The 19215-nt window shown below is 47.2% G+C and overlaps 1 protein-coding gene across 1 annotated transcript; it reads right to left on the bottom strand.

Moving 5' to 3' along the window:
* Positions 1–6086: 6086 nt before the first annotated feature.
* LOC128404276 (V-set and immunoglobulin domain-containing protein 8-like) lies at positions 6087–18970 on the bottom strand. Its single transcript, XM_053369769.1, has 7 exons — positions 18932–18970; positions 15806–16021; positions 13984–14185; positions 12917–13081; positions 12405–12527; positions 11130–11358; positions 6087–9075 (listed from the first exon to the last, which is right to left on the bottom strand). The coding sequence occupies exons 1-7, from the start codon at positions 18968–18970 to the stop codon at positions 8595–8597; spliced, it is 1455 nt and encodes a 484-aa protein (XP_053225744.1). The 3' UTR covers positions 6087–8594.
* Between the last annotated feature and the right edge of the window lie 245 nt (positions 18971–19215).

Genomic DNA, 19215 nt, shown 5'->3' with positions numbered 1-19215 from the left:
CCCTAGAAAGGTTGTCTACAAACCTCAAAAGGGTTCCTCCCTCCTGCCCTTTTGGGAAGGAAGTTATAACTTCTGCCCTACTTCTGCCAGCCCCGTTCTCCCGTTCCCTATTGCTGTCCTCAAAGAACTGGGCCAGACAAGCCCTCCAAGTGGTTCAATGCTCACAGAAGTTCATCAAGTTAAAACCCTCTCTGAATTTTTGAAAAATCACGAAAGACCTTTCCGTTCTACCAAACATTTGCGACAGGCTGGTTGCAACCTTCGACGTTGTTTCTGCTCCAGATTATTAGGACTGGTTGTACATTGTATGCTTTTATGTATTTAAATGTGACTGAATGTAATTATTTGCTGCAGCCCGCGTTTGTAAGAAATGACGGCTTCCTTTACTTTAACAAATAAATGATTAAAAGAAATGACCAAGGAGCTTCTTTTCCAATCAACAGGTGAGAACGGTGAAAAGCAGTGAGCAACAAACCAATGTATTAATGCATCAACAGAATTGCTTAATGTTTCCATGTGTCAGGGACTGGCTGGATGAACTGGGGTAGTGGAAGGCAACAACCAGGGAAACCCCAGAGGAGGAACGCTCAGAGCCAGGTATTCATAGTAGGACACAGAGGAGAGGCCGGAGGAAGGATATAGGGAGGAGGTATGCTAAAGGGGCAACAGGGTTTAGTGAGCAGGAAGAGCCTGTGACAGGGAGCAGTTCAGACTCTGAGGCTGAAGCCGGGTCAAGAGGCTGCTGAAGAATCAAGCTCCTTTGTGGGTGTTAATGCTCTGAGCCCCTCTATCCTACGCTCTGGTTATATTTACAGTGGTACCTCTGGTTACATATGCTTCAGGTTACATACGCTTCAGGTTACAGACTCCGCTAACCCAGAAATAGTACCTTGGGTTAAGAACTTTGCTTCAGGATGAGAACAGAAATTGCACAGCGGCAGCAGGAGGCCACATTAGCTAAAGTGGTACTTCAGGTTAAGAACAGTTTCAGGTTAAGAACGGACCTCCGGAACGAATTAAGTATGTAACCAGAGGTACCACTGTATGTGTAAATAAAACCATATCTCCTAAAGACGCCACAGTCTCCGTTGATCTTCATTCCAAGGAAACTGAGGCCTGTGTAAGCACTGGAAGCCTTGAAGTTTCTCACTACTCAGAGATTGGCGTGGCGTGAAACAGCATTTATGCTGAATCAATGATCTGACTCATATCAAGGCAACTTCCTTCTATCGAGGAAGAGCAGGGCATCATGATAGTGTGTGGATCTGGTTTAACATTGAATGGTTTTACCGCCAATATATTCACCAAATCATAACCTCTCTTTTTTGGGGGGCAGCCTTGAGGAAGCAACTGGCAAAGTCAGTTGCCCCCCCCCACTAAAGTGGTACCTCGGGTTACATACGGTTCAGGTTACATACGCTTCAGGTTATAGACTCTGCTAACCCAGAAATAGTGCTTTAGGTTAAGAACTTTGCTTCAGGATGAGAACAGAAATTGTGCTCCGGCGGCACGGCAGCAGCGGGAGGCCGCATTAGCTAAAGTGGTGCTTCAGGTTAAGAACAGTTTCAGGTTAAGAACGGACCTCCGGAACGAATTAAGTACATAACCAGAGGTACTACTGTAATATGTATTGGTATATGTCGCCCATCTGACTGGGTTGCCCCAGCCACTCTGGGTGGCTCCCAACAGAATATTAAAAACACAATAAATCATCAAACATTAAAAATATAGATCATGTCTATTCTTAGGGCTGGCAGTGAGTCAGTTTATGCCTCTTAGTTTAACATCAGAATCTCTGTCAACGGTGAAACCCCGCCAAATCTTGGCAAGCAACCTTTGTTTATTATGTGCCTGATTCATATGTTGCTCCTTCCAAACCAGAGTGTTGCCACCCTCTGGGATTGGCCCATATATTATTACCAGCTTACTCTTTTGCAAAGCAAACAGTGGCTACTTTTCCTTTTCTGCAAGATCCTCATTTGTTTGCACATGTGGGTGGATGTTTGTGTAAGCCTAAATGCACAGACATCCTGACCCACTTACCACATGTGTATGTGGGGAGCTAGGCCAAGGGATGGCAACTACGGCCTGCGGGGACTCTCACTTCTGCTGCTCACCTATGCTATGTCTGAGGCAACAGCTGTGGTCACAGTTCTGCACACACACACACACACACACACACACACACACACACACACACACACAGTTGCTTTTTACAGCCCAAGTCTCCATCAAGGGACTTTGGGTCCCTTGAGGTCCAATGTCAGTCAGAGATACAAATGGAGTCTACCTTAGCAAGGCAAGCTGTTGATCTTTATTGGTCTGTTACAACAAAGTCTCCTTGCTCCCTTGCAAGGAGGTGCCCAGAACAAAGGTGTGTGACATCTTTTAAAACCTCAGAAATTATCCACCTGCCCCTTGACAGAAGGACCACCCAAAAAATGTCTCAGATACATCACAAAATGAGTTGTGCTTGTGCATGTGAATTAGATCATGCTCAGACTGTCATGTTTCTCCAACACATTTGCAAGTCCATCCATCAAGACGCCTGGCAAGACCTGACATTAATTGCCCTTCCTGTCTGAGACTTCCTTTTGAAATGATGAATACCTTGACTCCAGAATCCATTGACACAGACCTGTCCCCATTCACGTACATAAGATACCATTTCGGCGTCTGCTTGGATATTTGTTGACACTTGTTAAACCAGTTCCCCAGAGGGGAGGCTCAGGAAGAATTTCCTGTAATGTGACAAGAGGGGTTGCTGAGGTCAGCTAAGGGCTAAACGTGGCCTTGTTTTTTGCTCTGTATAGTTTTCTGGCTGTGAGAGTATTATGAGCTTGGTGTGGGGCGCATTTATCTTCTACATGCACTCCATGTGGGCATGTGCGTATGTGTTTAAAACTGAATAAGAGTCAAAGGAGCCCCTTTAAATCTTGCTTGAGGACTGGTCTAAGATTAAGGTGAGATGCTTCCCTGTTGCTCAGGGATGCAATAGAAACATAGAATTTTAGAGCAGGAATGCACCTGGAGGTCATTTATTCTGACTGCAGGAATGACAATGCAGGTCTATAATATTAGGGAAGGAGTGTAGCTCAGTGGTTGAGCTCCTTCCTTGCATACAAGAAGTCCCAGGTTCAGTTTCCAGCATCTCTCGGTGGGGCTGGGAAAGATTCCCTGTCTGAAACCCTAGAGAAAAATGAGAAACTGAGAGAAACCCAAATAGTCCCATCCCTAGTTGTGACCTGATTCAGATCCACTGAGCTCCAGCAAGTGGATATCCTTTGCATATCCTTTGCATCTTCAGATCTGATAATCTATCAAGTGTCACCAGACTCTTGGGGCGCTTCCAGACTGCCGCCGCTGTGGGGTGCGGTTCAGTTCAATCGCATATTGACAAATTAAGGTGGCACAATCAAACTTGATTTGGAGGCCTTGCATTCTAAATCCACGCCCCCACAAACTGGACTTCCTTGCAATCTGCAAAATGATTAGGAGATACACTGGACTGTGTAGGATACTCTCCAGGCCAACAAAACCAGAATGAATGAATGCTCGATAGAGAGCTGAGATCGCCAGGCCTCCTTGCAAACACTGTGCAAACAAATCAGGATTTGTGCCCCATAAATAGGTTAGCAGGATGTGACTTTACTTGCTGAAAACAAACTGTCAGTGTTGTTTTAATACTATGCTTCAAACACCAAGGCAGTCACTTAGAAGGTCAGACTCAACGCATGCTTCATCTGACATTGTTTTTCTTTTTCTTTTAGAAATGACCTGGCAATTGCTACTTTAGGTTTTGAAGCATAGCATTAGGTGTGTGAAGAAAAAAGCACCACCAATCCGCTTGTTGAGAGGGCAGTATTATTATTTGCCTGTTGCAGCACAGGTCACAGGTGAATGTGTGTTTTCAGTTTCACAATCAGTTTTGTCAGTCAGAAGCCCATTCCACCCTCTTCTTGTCTGTGGATCCCCCCCCCAAGTGCATGCAAAAATTGCATTTACATTGTACACACTTTCCCCTAACAGCATTATAGGTTTGCAGTGTATGTCTTGGTCTCGATTATATCTGTGGGTCCTTTCCAGGCCTCTGATTCTCTACCAAGGAGGTTTATTAGAATCTAGTAGAAGAGGCTGCTGAACTGGCCAGGCCAGTTTCTTTGTATCTGTTGGAGTATTATTTCTGTGAGACCCTTTGCTTAGGTAGTAAAAAGGTAAAGGGACCCCTGACCATGAGGTCCAGTCGTGGCTGACTCTGGGGTTGCGGCGCTCATCTCACTTTACTGGCAGAGGGAGCCGGCATACAGCTTGCGGGTCATGTGGCCAGCATGACTAAGCCGCTTCTGGTGAACCAGAGCAGCGCACGGAAACACCGTTTACCTTCCTGCCGGAGCGGTACCTATTTATTTACTTGCACTTTGATGTGCTTTCGAACTGCTAGGTTGGCAGGAGCAGGGTCTGAGCAACGGGAGCTCACCCCGTCGCGGGGATTCGAACCACTAACCTTCTGATCGGCAAGTCCTAGGCTCTGTGGTTTAACCCACAGCGCCACCCACGTCCCTGCTTAGGTAGTAGTATATTTGTGTAAATCCTGAAGGCACCACAGCCATTGATCTTTATCCCAAGGAAACCAAACTCTAGAGAGGGGCAAACATCCCTGACAGCTCTCACTGCTCAGAGACTGGGTTGCAATGAACAATATGTACTTTGAGTTGTATCTACCTAAGCTCTACTCAGAGAAGACCTATCATATGCTAGTCATGTTCATTTAATGTCACTGGGACTCCTCTGAGTAGCACTTAAATTGAATAGAACCCTTTGTATAACCCCCCCCCAACACACACATTGAAACTGGATTTATTTTTCATATCTGATTATCCAAATATGGGGAAATGTGAATTAAATGGAGAGGGAATGTACAGGTTGGAGTTTTTCTTCATTGCAAGGGGTTGGACTAGATTACTTTTGGGGGTCCTTTCCAACTCTACAGTTCTGTGATTTTGATGAAGTGACACTTGCATGCTTAGGTAACAGCAAATCCACAGCAAACTTGTGTATGAATGAAACCTTGGTTTCGGCGCAACACAACAACATGGCTACTATTGAAGTGATAATTAAAGGCAGATGATTTATTGAACCACAAAAATATTCAAGAGCCTAGTGCATTTTTTAGGCTATACAGCCCTCCTTCAGGGAAATATCTCAGAAGCAATTAACAATCCTTATTACATTTAATTGAAGGGAACTAACCATATACACATTTTTAGAAACACACACAAACACATACACACAGAAGGATAATGATAATACTCAAGTATACAGTTGCAAAAATCCTGCATCTTGAACTGAAAAGGGCTTCTTAAAATAAAAAAGAGCATTCATTCTCAAAAGCATTTTAAAATGGCGAAATGGTTTCCAAACATGACAATTTACAAACAGAAACATTTGTTCATGTGCTCTGTCTTGCGAAGGAGAGGGTGTGATCTCTTGGGAATCCTTGTATGGCAAGAGAGGACAACACTTTTTTGTCAAGAACCGCATTCCCATGCGAATAATTTGATGGGGCCGTTTTTTCCTGTGGGTGCAGCCAAAGCCAACAGTGGGCAGGGTCAACTCCCCTCCCCATTTTTTCTCTCCCTCTGACACCCCCTTCTCTTTCGCTTTCTCTCTCCTCCCCCCTCCCCAGGCCGTCAGGAGAGGGGGACATTGTTCCTTACCATAAGTCTCAAGCTATTCCTTGCATAGGACTTTTGAAATTAGACTGATGGTCACATAAAATTAGACTGAGGACTGCAAGTGGACCTATGGATGAAGGTCACCCGTTCCTGGTGAATGGAACTCCAACGACAAAAAACAAAAACAAAAAAACAGCTGCAGCAGTAAATTTAAGATCAACATTTAGCTGTGGAGCTATTTATTTTATTTTTCACCTGCCGCTGTAACTGACCCTCTCTATTTCTGCGTGCGAAACCACCTCCATCCTTTAGAAAAGAAGGGATGGGGAACCATAGACCCAGAGGTCAGATGTGGCCCTCAAGGCCTCTCGGCCTAGCCCTCAAAACTCTCCCCAGGTCACACCATGATTTTGCCAGGGCGGAATGTGACTTTGAACCCTGATAATACCTCTTACTTGCATGGATGGAGAAGCGAGTGAGCTTAGTGTGTTTGTAAAAAGTAGCCTACTGTTTTACATTTGTCCCTGCCCCCTCCCAAACCCCCCACAGTTGCCTCTGGCTTCACCCACCACAGTCACATGGCCCTCAGAAGGTTGTCTGGGAGGAAATGTGGCCCTTAGCCTGAAAAATTGATTTCTTGCCCCGATTTAGAATGGCATATGCACAGCTGGGATACTGTTCTATGAACATTTACCCAAAAGCGAGCTCCACTGAATTGAGTGGGACTTGCTTTTGAGTAAATATGTAAAAGGATCAGGCTATTAGAAGAGTTTGTATTCCACGGCCGTAGAAAGAGTGCTTAGGAAAACAGGACTGCTACAAATGCCATTCTGTAGTTTAACTAATACTGTTATCGTTTCATATTGTGCTCTTGTTTTCTGAGAAGCATTCATTCATAAAAACAAAAACAAAAAAAGCTGCTAAAATAACAAGCCCAACTCTAATAATACTCAGCATTTGTATGGCGCTTTTGCGGGATGAAAGCATTCCTCATACATCGTCTTGTCATAATACTTACAACTACAGTCATACCTCGGGTTACAGACGCTTCAGGTTGCGTTTTTTTGGGATGTGGACCGCCGAAATCTGGAAGTACCGGAACGGGTTACTTCCGGGTTTATGCGGTCGCGCATGCACAGAAGCGCCAAATCGCAACCCGCGCGTGCACAAATGCGCAGACATAGGTTGTGAACGTTGCGGGTTGTGAAGGTGCATCCCGTACGGATCACGTTTGCAACCCGAGTGTCCACTGTAATAATGTTTTGAGCACTTAAATTGGGGGTGCTTACAAAAGCGAGCTCCCTCATTAGAAGACTCGTTACTGGAACTCAGGCAAGCAGGGTTGCCTCCAACCTGCCCTTGCCCCAGAGGTCCAGAGACTTAGTTTGGGGTAAGGAGGAGACTAGCATCAGTACCAGAACAGGGAAAGAGTACCAGATGTGGCCCGCAGGCCAGATCCTCCCTTCCCCTCCCCTTGCGGGCCAACTCTGACAGTTAGGAAGGGCTGGCCACCTGCCAATCACCTGAAATAACGATGATGCTGGCTGACAACTTGAAAAAGGCTCACCTTTGGAGTCCATTTGCACTGGATAAAAACAGCTTGGAACTGGACTTCAGAAAGCGAGACCTTTCAGTGCTTATCAGCTGATGGTCACCAAGAGACATCGCTTTGAGATCCCTTCACAGGGGACGTCAATAAAAAATGCTTGCAGACAGATTTCAAAGTGATGTCGGGAGTGGGTACGTGGGTGTAGTTTGTGGGGGGAGGAAATGGCCTTGTGGGTCAGAGATTCCCCACCTCTGCCTTTCACATTCCCATCACCCTCAGCAAGAAAAGGGGGCTATTTGCATCGTTTCCAACAGGGAAAAGAGCCTCCAGGAGAAAAAGCTCTGGTAGAGTTCTTGGGAACCCTCTGCCACGGCCTTCCCTGCTCCCAAATTTGGTTTGGGTTGGGTCTAAGGGAGGGGAAGGTGACAATGGTGGAGGCAAAACCCTTTTTGGGTTGAACTTCAGGATGCATACCTTCCTATGGAAAGGAGGCCAATATATTAGGATAATTCCAATGGTGCCAATAATGGGGCTGAGGCAGAGGGGCAAACTTTGAAGGCTTTAAAAAAAAGAGCATTAGCCTCCCTCTCACTCTAACAGTCAGAGAAGGTTTATTCTCATGGGGAGCCACTACTTCTTCCCATTCCTATTCAGCCAGAGTGGAAGTCCATACATTGTCAGGACTGAGCTGTAGGCAAGTATCTAAGGTGAGCCAGGAACCAGAAGTCATAGGACAAGCCAGTAATCAAGACCAAAGAAGGGGAAATGAGGAAACGGGGTCAAGGAGCAAGCCAAAGGTCAAGGCCAAAGGTCAAATCAGGAGACGGGGTCAAGGAGCAAGCCAAAGGTCAAGGGCAAAGGTCAAATCGGGAGACGAGGTCAAGGAGCAAGCCAGAGGTGAGGACCAAAGGTTGAATCAGGAGATGGGGGTCAAGGAGAAAGCCAGAGGTCATGGCCAAAGGTCAAATCAGGGAATGGAGGAGGAAGTCAGATGTCAAGACCAAAGAATAGCCAAGGATGCTCAGGAGGTCCTCATTGTTCAAGGCTCAGCTGGGACAGGAAGCTTCTTTGCACTGCTTCCTGCCCTGAAGGATCCAACAGCTAGCCTGGGTGGGCAGAATCAGAGCAGTACCAGAAGGTTCTTGATGGGGAACCCCACGACCTGCAGTTCTGTGATTCACCACATGGGACGGCGGCACACAGACAGATCCCTACAGCAGCTGGTACTTGTAGACATACTTGAAGATGGGAGGCCGGCTGATGAGTTTGATCTCCAGCTCTGAATGAGAAGTCAGCAACATCTATCCCCAGCACCCGTGGTGTGTCAACATTCCCTGTCCCACCGCCCTCCCCTCTGCCCGGCATCTGCCTCATATCAAAAGCCCTTCTTTGCTTGCAGATCGCATCATGACTACGGTGCCCTTGTAGGGCCTGGTGTTTCCATCCTGCCAGCGGATGCAACCGGGATCCGAGGCAGGCGTGGAGAACTTCTGCGGCTCGGCGTAGATCTGATGCCTCGGACTGGAGCCTTTGTAGTTCTCCCCCTTGACGTATCCAGGAACGGAGTCGATTGCTGCGGGATAAGCATCCTTCCCTTTAGCAGGGTAGTAGTGCTCAGAAACATCTCCTTGCTCCGAGCTGGGGGGAGACGGGATTTCGGGGGCCAGGACGACGCTCACGTCGCTGTCGGGGGGAGACGTCATCTTCACCTGAACGATGGGGGAGGCGTACTTGCGGCACTGCGTGTACTGGCCAGTCCGCGTCTGGTAGCCGCCAAGCAGGGAATGGAGGCTGCTTGCGCGACTGAACGCCTGGCTGCACGGTCTGCTTGGAGGAGCATCGGCATCCACACTGCAAGAAACAGGATTGGGGGGGGGAAGGCGGGGGGACGACCACAAATCAGCTCAGGGTTAGGTGAAATGTGTGTCTCCTGCAACAAAATGTTGCAGCACAGGGGCTTTCATCCTGACAAGCGTTCCAACCAGCCAGCAATGTTCCATTTCATGAGCGTGGGCACAAAGGAGGCTGCTTTAAAGAATCTGGTTTTAGCTCAGGGGTCAGCAACCTTTTTCAGCTGTGGGCCGGTCCACCATCCCTCAGACCATGTGGTGGGCTGGACCATTGGGGGGCTGGACCATTGGGGCTGGACCATTGGGGGGGGGGATTAACAAATTCCTATGCCCCACAAATAACCCAGAGATGCATTTAAAATAAAAGCACACATTCTACTCTTGTAAAAACACGCTGATTCCCAGACCGTCTGCGGGCCGGATTGAGAAGGCGATTGGGCCGCATCCAGTACTTGGGCCTTAGGTTGCCTACCCCTGTTTTAGCTTATCGTTTACCTCAGTTCTTCCTTCTGAATGTTTTAAATGCTTGCCTCACAGTAAAGTGATAGACTATGCTGAATCAGCAAATTTAACAGCTAAAAATAAGAGAACTTAACAACGGCTGTCTTATGGAAGAATGGAAGCCTTTTTCGGATGACTTAAAGAAATATTATAACATGATGAGTTTGCGAGAAGGATTTGAACCATGAGCAACAGAAAGAACTGGAGGTCATTGTAATTAAGGTTCTGGTATACAAGAGCGACAACAGAGTGCAGCAAAGGGGTGGAATAAAAAACACCACAGAAAATGGGATGGGAACCCGATAAAACAAAAGGAAAAATAATTATGAATGGAAAGGTTTATGTGAAATTTCTGGAAATTTAATAAAATATATTTAAATGCCTGTTTCTTTGCAGTAATTTGAATATTTTGCTCTTTTTGTAATGTGCTTCTTACAATCAGGCAGTATATACAATGTTGTGAAATCAATAGCATTAAATATCGTATTAATAAATATATACTGAACGAGACCATTGGCCCATCTAGCGCAATATTGTCTACACTGATTGGCAGCAGCTGTCTGGGGTTTCAGGCAAGGGACATCCCCAGCCTTACCTATAGATGCTGGGGATTGAGCAGGCACCTTCTGCATGCAGAACAGATGCTCTACCACTGAGGCTCTGCTCCTTGCCTCCAACACACACTTCTGCAAACCACATCTTGTGGCAGGGAGTTCCATAAGTTAACTAGGTTACTGTTTTGAGGTGTTTTGCTACCCTGAATATGAGTCCTAGGGCTGGTGTTGCTTTGAATACCAGCACTGCCTGTCCTGGGAAGGGACCTGCCTACCGGACCTGTATATTTGTGAATAATCTGTAATATCCGTGCATTATGAAGCCATTACAAGTGCCTATTTCTCTCTCTGCACAAGGAAATTGAGCCTCTTAATTGTTTCCTCTAACTGCCTGGAGAAGGGAGGAGCACAAAACCATTACAGTTGATTTAGGAACTCAAAGCCTGCTCTTCCCATGCTCAGAGCAGTCCATTAACAATTACTCATAAAATTCATTTGTTTACTCCTGAATTCCCTGCTTGGGTTTTTTTGGGGGGTGTTTCTTATTCATTCTTTTGCTCTGATTAACCTTGGAAGTCCCTCCCCTTTTCTTCTACTCCCCTGGCTTGCTTTTAGAAATTATAGTGTGTAATTCTTCTCCGATGCCCCCGCTTATTCCAACCCTTCCTTTTGAGATGTAAGAATGGAGACGAAATTTGATTCTCTTTGCTTTTAAAGAGTGAACTGGCCCACTTTGCACTTCCCAAAACAATTCATGAACCAAATCACAGCCACCCTGTGATGTCTGCAATTCTCTGGAGTTTGCAGAGCCATAACTACAGGGGCGGGTGGGGGGAGCTAGCCAGGTTTTTTGCCCCGAGAGAAGCTTCCAGGGGCGCCCTTGAGGCTCTCAGCCTGTGTGTATATATGCAAATGTGCATGGGGGGGGTTGCCAAATGGGGTCTTTGACCCGGGTGAAATAAAGCCTAGTTTCGCCCCTGCCTTGGGCTACAATACTCACCAGATCTCACTGGCTTTGGTCTCCTGGTATTCCTGCTTCGGCTCCTGAGTGCAGCCGGAACAGCAGCAGTCCCAGCAATAATCCTTCCCGCAGTAGCAACCTGGGCAACCGCTACACCAGTTTTTCCCGCAGCAGCATGAACAGCACCAGATGATCCCCCCAATGATCAGGGCCAGGGCCAGGAGGGGGATGATGACGGATCCCGCAATGATCAAACCTCTTTGGTAACCTGCAACGAAAGGGCTCTTCAGTGACTCTTTCTCTCGCTCACTAGTACAGCGGTACCTTGGTTCTCGAACGGCTTAGTTGCCGAACAGATCGGCTCCCGAACCCCGCAAACCCAGAAGCAAGCGCTCCAGTCTGCAAAAGTTTTTCAGAAGCCGAACGTCTGACACGGCTTCTGCTTGAATGCAGGAAGCCCACGCGGCCAATCAGAAGCCGCGCCTTGGTTTTCGAACAGTTTCGGGAGTCGAACGTACTTCTGGAATGGATTAAGTTTGAGATCCAAGGTACCACTGTATTACAGTAGATGCGCTATTTAAGCCTGATTTACTTGCGAGATTACAGTTTTGTGTGGTGGTGGGGAAATGAATGAATGAAGAGCAAAGGGGAGAGGAAACAGTCGGAAGGTGCTGTCCGAGATCTCGCAAAAACCCTACAAGATCTTGCATGACCTTCCCAGGTTTTGCTGCTGCAGAAAGAGGCTATAAGCCCTCCACCTTGCTTACCCGCTCTGGGAAGGTTATCTGTGGGGCTCCTACAAGATATTGTGGGGCCCTCTGAGATCTCAAAAGAGATTGTGTGAGTTTTTGGACAGCCCCTCTGGGAGGCTATCTCATCATCACCTAACATTCCCAGGAATCAATTTTCTACAAAAGTAAATAAAATGTCTGCCGCCTCTCCAGGGACCCCTTTCATGTTTATTATTTATTTAGCAGGATTTATATACTGCTAAACAAACAAACAAACACCCCTCAGAATGGTTTACATAAATGTTCATTAAAACAAACACCCCAAAAGCCCAACTTTAAAAACAAAACATGTAATAAAATTTAATAAATTGTAATAAAAATGTAATAAAACAAAATGTTTGGGCACCTATGAAGCTGTTGGGATGTGGGGTGGGGCGCGTGCAGCCCTGTTTTTAAATGGACCCCCCCAAAAAACCAGGGAAAGTAGTGCTGAACAAAAATGCCCCCCCATTCACTCTCCCACATACTTGTGCCAGTTTTGTCTGGATAAGTTGCCTTAGTGACAAACCCCGCCCTCGCTTACCTCCGCCAAAGTAGATGTCCACGGAGCAATAGGCCACGCCAACGTTATTCCGCACACTGCACTGGTAGGTACCCACATGGTCTTCGCACAAATCCCTGATGTGGAGGTCTCCAGGAACAGAGCCTGCTTAGCAGAAACGAGAGTGTGAAGGGCTGGTTAACTGGAATGCTTCTGAGAAAGTCCAGAGAGCCTGATCCTCTCCCAAGCCAGGCCCAAGGATGCCCCTATAGCAGTGGTGTCCAAACTTTTTCAAAAAGGGCTAGATTTGATGAAGTGAAGGGTGAAGGGTCGTGGGGGCAACCAAAGGGCTGACCAAAGTTATTGACCTTTTTGTAGGATTGAAGTTTTTGAGCTTCTTTTAGGATTGAAGTTGTTGAGGTTTTTTTTGAGAATTTTACACCAGGAAATAAACTGCCACAGGGGCCAGATTAAACTGACCGGCAGCCTGGATTAGGCTCCTGAAACGAACTTTGGACATGCCTCCCCCTGGCCCCACTGTTGTCGTCACTCACCCATTGATCCTCCGGGGGGCATCCAGTCCCTGAATTGATGTCCGTGCGTCATGGACCACTGGTAGGTGAGGGGTGGTGAGCCCGTGGAAGTGAAGCAGCGCAGCGTGACATCCGCCCCATAGGCTACATTACCGATTATCGAGCATTGCGGGAGTAGGGGTCTTTCTAGATTGGCAGAGAGAAGACGTCAGTTTCCTACTACGGCAGGGAGCTACCAACCTTTCTAGATCAGCGAGCGTCATAAACTTTTAAGAGTGTACACACATAGTAGACAAAATACACTCCATGGAAACCCATCTCTCTTTAAAATATTAGGAAATATTCCTTGAGGAAAAACCTCACATTTTGGCAAACAGAACAATCCCCAAAAGCCATTTTGACTCTCCCGAAATGACCTCAAATATTCCTCTGCAGTAGAAGGAAGAAAATGGGGGAAAGCTTTTCAATTGTCTTTTCGCTTGCAAATCTCATCAACAAAACTGCCTGGAATCTAGGGGGCTTACCCCCTTCCCACAAATCCAAGTTTCTGTTAAACTGAGCAAACTGTCAATAGGTGTAAGTTTGTAAATAAGAGATTCAGGAACTAAAGTATTTACAATTTAGAATAATAGAATTGAAGAATTGTATAGTTGGAAGGGACCCAACACGAAGCTGTCACATACGGGGATCGAACCTGAAACCTTGGCGTTATCAGCACCATGCTGTAACCAACTGAACTATGCAGGCACTCAACTTGGGTCCATTGATTTCAGTGGGTCTGCTCTGAGCAAGACTAGCATTGGATCCAACCCAATGCCTGCATGGACTAAGGAGAGAGAGGTGTGTGTTTGGAAGCTAGATAAAAATTGCATGCATTGCTCTGCCCACTATTGCCTCTGGCCCCCCACACCACTGCTAGTGGCCCTTGGAAGGCTATCCTGGAAGGAATGTCGCCCTCAGGCTTTTTCCCACCCCTGCATTAAAAGATGAGGATCTGTCCTCTGAAACATGCTTAAGGCTACAGTCTTAACCCCTCCTGTTAGGAACACCACCATCACCCCAAGAATGGCACAAGAGATGAGGTCCACCTTGTACAGTGATGGTCACTTTGTGGCTGGCTTCTGTGGTCTTCTTCACCTTGCACTCGTATGTGGCTGAGTCAGTGATCTGCACGTCACGCAGTTGCATGGAGGCATCATACAGGCTGGGATCTGGAGAGATGAAACCCACCCTCTGCTGGAGATCAGGAGGTCCAGGGTAGATGACACGGTTATCGTGGTAACTCAGGAGCTTGTGAGGAATCAGACAAGGAGAGGTTGATGGAAAACACATTGGACAGAGGAGAGTGGAGCTTTGTGCATTTTATGATGTTAGTCCTTATGATGGAAAAGTTATGTTTTGACATCAGCAGTGTCCACAGAACTCTCTGAAGCCAGAGGAATGTGCTGAGTAATAGTTTTAGCAGCTGACCTAGCCTAGCTCAACCAGAATCTTTTATTCAAACTAGTAAAAATGGCAAACTAAAGTAAGTCATGCAAATGCCCATCATTTGCATATTCTGTGCAGGTGGGAGAGAACAATTCCTTAGGGACACGGGATTTTGCTTAATTATTTACTATTATTGTTATTTAACTGGGGGCAGAGGCTCTATTCCACTCACTGTGTGGTGACAGGATCACAGAAAACACAGCTCTCTGGAGACAACCAAACCAGTCTCAGGTTCTACTTGTGTGCTCATTTCTTGGGAGCAGGACCCATTGAACTCTGTGGGGTTTACTTGTGACTTGCCATGTTGGCTTGGCCTGCAACGCTCTCCTAGCAATGCAGGGATCTCAGCGCTAAGGCGTTCCTCTCTTTCTCGAGATGGGAGACTGAAACCCAGCGATTTCAGTGGCCCACTTACGCATTGCCAAAAACGGAGAGCACAAATCGGCATAAAGCTTGTATATGCTAATTTCTATTTATAAAGGTAAAGGGACCCCTGACCATTAGGTCCAGTCATGGCCGACTCTGGGGTTGTGGTGCTCATCTCACTTTACTGGCCGAGGGAGCCAGCGTACAGCTTCCGGGTCATGTGGCCAGCATGACTAAGCCGCTTCTGGCGAACCAGAGCAGCGCACGGAAATGCCGTTTACCTTCCCACCGGAGCGTTACCTATTTATCTACTTGCACTTATCTACTTTGAGGTGCTTTCGAACTGCTAGGTTGGCAGGAGCAGGGACCGAGCAACGGGAGCTCACCCCGTCGCGGGGATTCGAACCGCCGACCTTCTGATTGGCAAGTCCTAGGCTCTGTGGTTTAACCCACAGCGCCACCCACGTCCCCCAATTTCTATTTATAGATGCAACTAAATTACTAAACTGTAAACAGAAACACAATCCATCTCACACCAGCGGGGAAGACTGTGACCAGGTGAATGATTTGCCTGCTCAGTCTGCCGCCCAGATGCTGTCAATAAGCATCTTCAGCACCCCTGTTCTCCCTTTTTTATGTTCATATTGGGCTTGGACCAGGCAACTCTTCAAGAAGAGCAGGAGACTCCAACATGGCACCCATGAAAAGGCTGAATAAATATCCCCTCAAAAATCCACAGTGCTCTTCCTGCTCAGTCAGCCATTTTGTGACTGACGCCCACGACACTTCCTTAAAATAATAATAATAATAATTATTATTATTATACTCTGCCCATCTGACTGAGTTGCCCCAGCCACTCTGGATGGGGATTCTAAGTGTGCCAACTGGCCCCCCCCCAAAAGTTGGTGACCCCTGAAGTAGCAGATGCCTTCAAATAAAAGGGCTGTCCTCCCTGAAGCAGAACCCATGATCACCCTACCAGCGGTCTCAACAATCACTAGATGCCCATCTCTGCCAGGGAGACGGGGACACAGGGTTTGAAAACCACAAACTCACCGGATAATCCTGGGGATGTGGACCTGGCTTCACTTGCTTCCATTCAATGTCCCAGCCATTGTCCGGAGTGTCGTCTTCTGGGTCTGATGCAAATGGGCACCCCAGCTTGACCGACTCCCCTTTGGGAAGGTAGATAACATCCTGCCCCTTTTCCTTGATCCTCACAGCAAAACAGGAAACTAAAAGCAAAGAGCCACATAGCACATTAAACCAGGTCTTTTTAAAATTAAAAAATACCAAATTTTTATTGGTTTGTAAGCAAATCCAATAACCATTAAACACTTATCCAGCAGTACAGTACAACTAATAGTGTTTGTTTTATCCATTGTTTCTAGACATAACACTTACACATTCAACATTCAAACATACTACCTAACGTAAGCTCTCTGCTGAGAATATTGAGCAGCTGGTGTAAGAAGATTTTAATTTTTGGTCATTAACATAGTTAAAGAAGGGGTTCCTGTTTCTTGGAAGGTGTCTCTATTAATTAGGCTTTTTATTGCCCTCCTGTGTCTAGTGAGACTTTGCTGTATCCCAGATAATATTCTCCCGACAGAAACCAGGTTTTTTTCTACCAGAAAAGGTTTTGCAAAGTGTGGTGCCTTTCATAAGAATGCGGCGGAAATCCACTACCACAGAATTCCTGACAGGCCGTCCAGTCTGTGCTAAAGTACCTGTAATGAAGACCCACCAACCTCTGAGCAAGACTCTGTTCCACTGCTGAAGGTATTGTCGGGAAGTTCTTCCCAACATTTGTCAAAATCCACTTGCTTGCAATTTGAACCCACCAGTTTGCGACCTCTCTGAAGCAGCAGAATGCTGCATTATCCACGCAAAAGACATTTGAAGATGGCTATTAAGAACACAAGAGCCCTGCTGGATCAAGGCAGCTGTACATATGGTTGCAGCTTTTTACCAAAGTGTATGCCAGTGAAACACTGCAGAAAGAGGCGCTTACGATGGCCACTAGCTTGAACAGCTTTACAAGAGGATAACAACAACAACAACAACAACAACAACAACAACAACAACAACAATTTATTATATGTACCCCAGCATCTGGCTGGGTTTCCCCAGCCACTCTGGGTGGCTTCCAACGAAGATTAAAATGTCGCACATTAAAAACTTCCCTAAACAGGGCTGCCTTCAGATGTCTTCTAAATGTCAGGTAGTTGTTTATTTCTTTGACATCTGATGGGAGGGCGTTCCACAAGGCAGGCGCCACTACCAAGAAGGCCCTCTGCCTGGTTCCCTGCAGCTCTGCTTCTCACAGTGAAAAAACTGCCAGAAGGCCTTCGGCGTTGGACCTCAGTGTCTGGGCAGAACGTTGGGGGTGGAGACGCTCCTTCAGGTATACTGGGCCGAGGCCATTTAGGGCTTTTAAAGGTCAGCACCAACACTTTGAATTGTGCTCAGAAACATACTGGGAGCCAATGTAGGTCTTTCAGGACTGGTGTTATGTAGTCTTGGCGGCTGCTCCCAGTCACCAGTCTAGCTGCCGCATTCTAGATTAGTTGTAGTTTCAAGTCACCTTCAAAGTTAGCACCACGTAGAGCGCATTGCAGTAGTCCAAGCGAGAGATAACCAGAGCATGCACCACTCTGGCAAGACAGTCCACAGGCAGGTAGGGTCTCAGCCTGCGTATCAGATGGAGCTGGTAGACAGCTGCCCTGGATACAGAACTGACCTGCACCTCCATGGACACCTGTGAGTCCAAAATGACTCCCAGGCTGCGCACCTGGTCCTTCAGGGGCACAGTTACCCCATTCAGGACCAGGGAGTCCTCCACACCAGCCCGCCCCCTGTCCCCCAAGAACAGTGCTTCTGTCTTGTCAGGATTCAACCCCAATCCATTAGCCGCCATCCATCCTCCAACTGCCTCCAGGCACTCACACAGGACCTTCACTGCCTTCACTGGTTCCGATTTAAAAGAGAGGTAGAGCTGGGTATCATCCACATATTGATGGACACCCAGCCCAAACCCCCTGATGATCTCTCCCAGCGGCTTCATGTAGATGTTAAAAAGTATGGGGGAGAGGACAGAACCCTGAGGCACCCCACAAGTGAGGGCCCAGGTGTCTGAACACTCATCCCCCCCCCACTACTTTCTGAACACGGCCCAGGAGGAAGGAGCGGAACCACTGTATGACAGTGCCCCCAGCTCCCAGCCCCTTAAGACGGTCCAGAAGGATGTTATAATTGATTGTATCAAAAGCCGCTGAGAGATCCAGCAGAACCAGGAAACAGCTCTCACTTTTGTCCCTAGCCTGCCGGAGATCATCAACCAGCGCGACCAAGGCAGTTTCAGTCCTATGATGAGGTCTGAATCCCAATGGGAAGGGATCCAAATGGTCCGCATCCTCCAGGCATGCCTGGAGTTGTTCCGCAACCACCTGCTCCATTAGACGGATCACAGAGAATAGGGCTACTACCCTCCTTCAGAGGCAATACAGACATTCCCACCTTACATGCGATAAACTGACGCACGCCTGTGTATATGCACGGCTCCGGGATATAAATAAAGAGATTCAAACCAGGAAATGGTGGGAGAGAGCTGGAGAGCCCCCATGGCTTGCCAGGAGACCCTCCCTGCAGCCCAAAGAGGATGCTGTTGAGGGCGAAGAAAGCCCCAAAGAGACTGGAGGTGAAGCGGGGCTTTGTTTACACCAGCCAACCCCAGAGCTTCAGCTCTAGTTGAAGAGAGATTTGTGTGGAGAGCAAGCAGGAAAAAGAGCTAGAGAGCAAGGGGAAACGGGTGTTTAGAGGCTTTTTAGAGGGTGTGTTCCACTTACGCGATTTTTGCTTATGAGTGCGGGGGCCTGGAACTTAACCCCCGCCTAAGTGTGTGTGTGGGGGGGGGACAGACGCCTATATACATCTGAGAACCAGTTGCTGGGAACCATAAGATGGAAGAGAGTTGTATTGCTCATGTCATGCTTGGGGGTTTTCCCCAGAAGCAACTGGCCGGCCACCGTGAGAACAGGTGGGTCTTTGGCCTGATCCAGCAGTGCTCTTCTAATAATAATAATAATAATGTCCCGTGACTGTAATTGGTTTTAACTTTCATCTGCCCCACCTGCAATAAAACATGTTTCTCCCGTATCAGTCCATAAAGGTGTAACTCACCAACGCTTTGACATTGCCCCCGAAGGCACAGCCTTCCATTGTCTCCAGAGACAAGATGGATGCCGACAAGTTTTCAACATATGGTTTTAAAGAGTTTTAACTTGCCTTGGGACTCTGCTGGTGAACGGTGGGTAATAAATTTAGGAACCACAACAGCAGCAAAGTTCCTTATGTTCTGAACTGCACCACTGACTCCCTCTTTGTTTCCTCAATCCAATTCAAAGTACTCCTTAGGATATTCCAAGCCATGCACAATTTAGCAGCAGGATATCTGATGGACCTGC

The sequence above is a fragment of the Podarcis raffonei genome, chromosome 16 (assembly GCF_027172205.1).
Source record: "Podarcis raffonei isolate rPodRaf1 chromosome 16, rPodRaf1.pri, whole genome shotgun sequence".
Lineage (NCBI taxonomy): Eukaryota > Metazoa > Chordata > Lepidosauria > Squamata > Lacertidae > Podarcis > Podarcis raffonei.
The sequence above is the reverse complement of the archived record's forward strand: the minus strand, read 5'-3'. Positions and strand labels throughout refer to the sequence as shown.

Bases quoted from the DNA above. Each gene is read 5' to 3' on its own strand.
- LOC128404276 (XM_053369769.1), bottom strand. From the start codon at position 18,970: ATGGAAGGCTGTGCCTTCGGGGGCAATGTCAAAGCGTTG. The intron at 12,528-12,916 runs GTGAGTGACGAC...TCTGCTAAGCAG, and splicing joins GCCCCCCGGAGGATCAATGG to GCTCTGTTCCTGGAGACCTC. The intron at 9,076-11,129 runs GTGAGTATTGTA...TGTTTCTTGCAG, and splicing joins ACCAAAGCCAGTGAGATCTG to TGTGGATGCCGATGCTCCTC.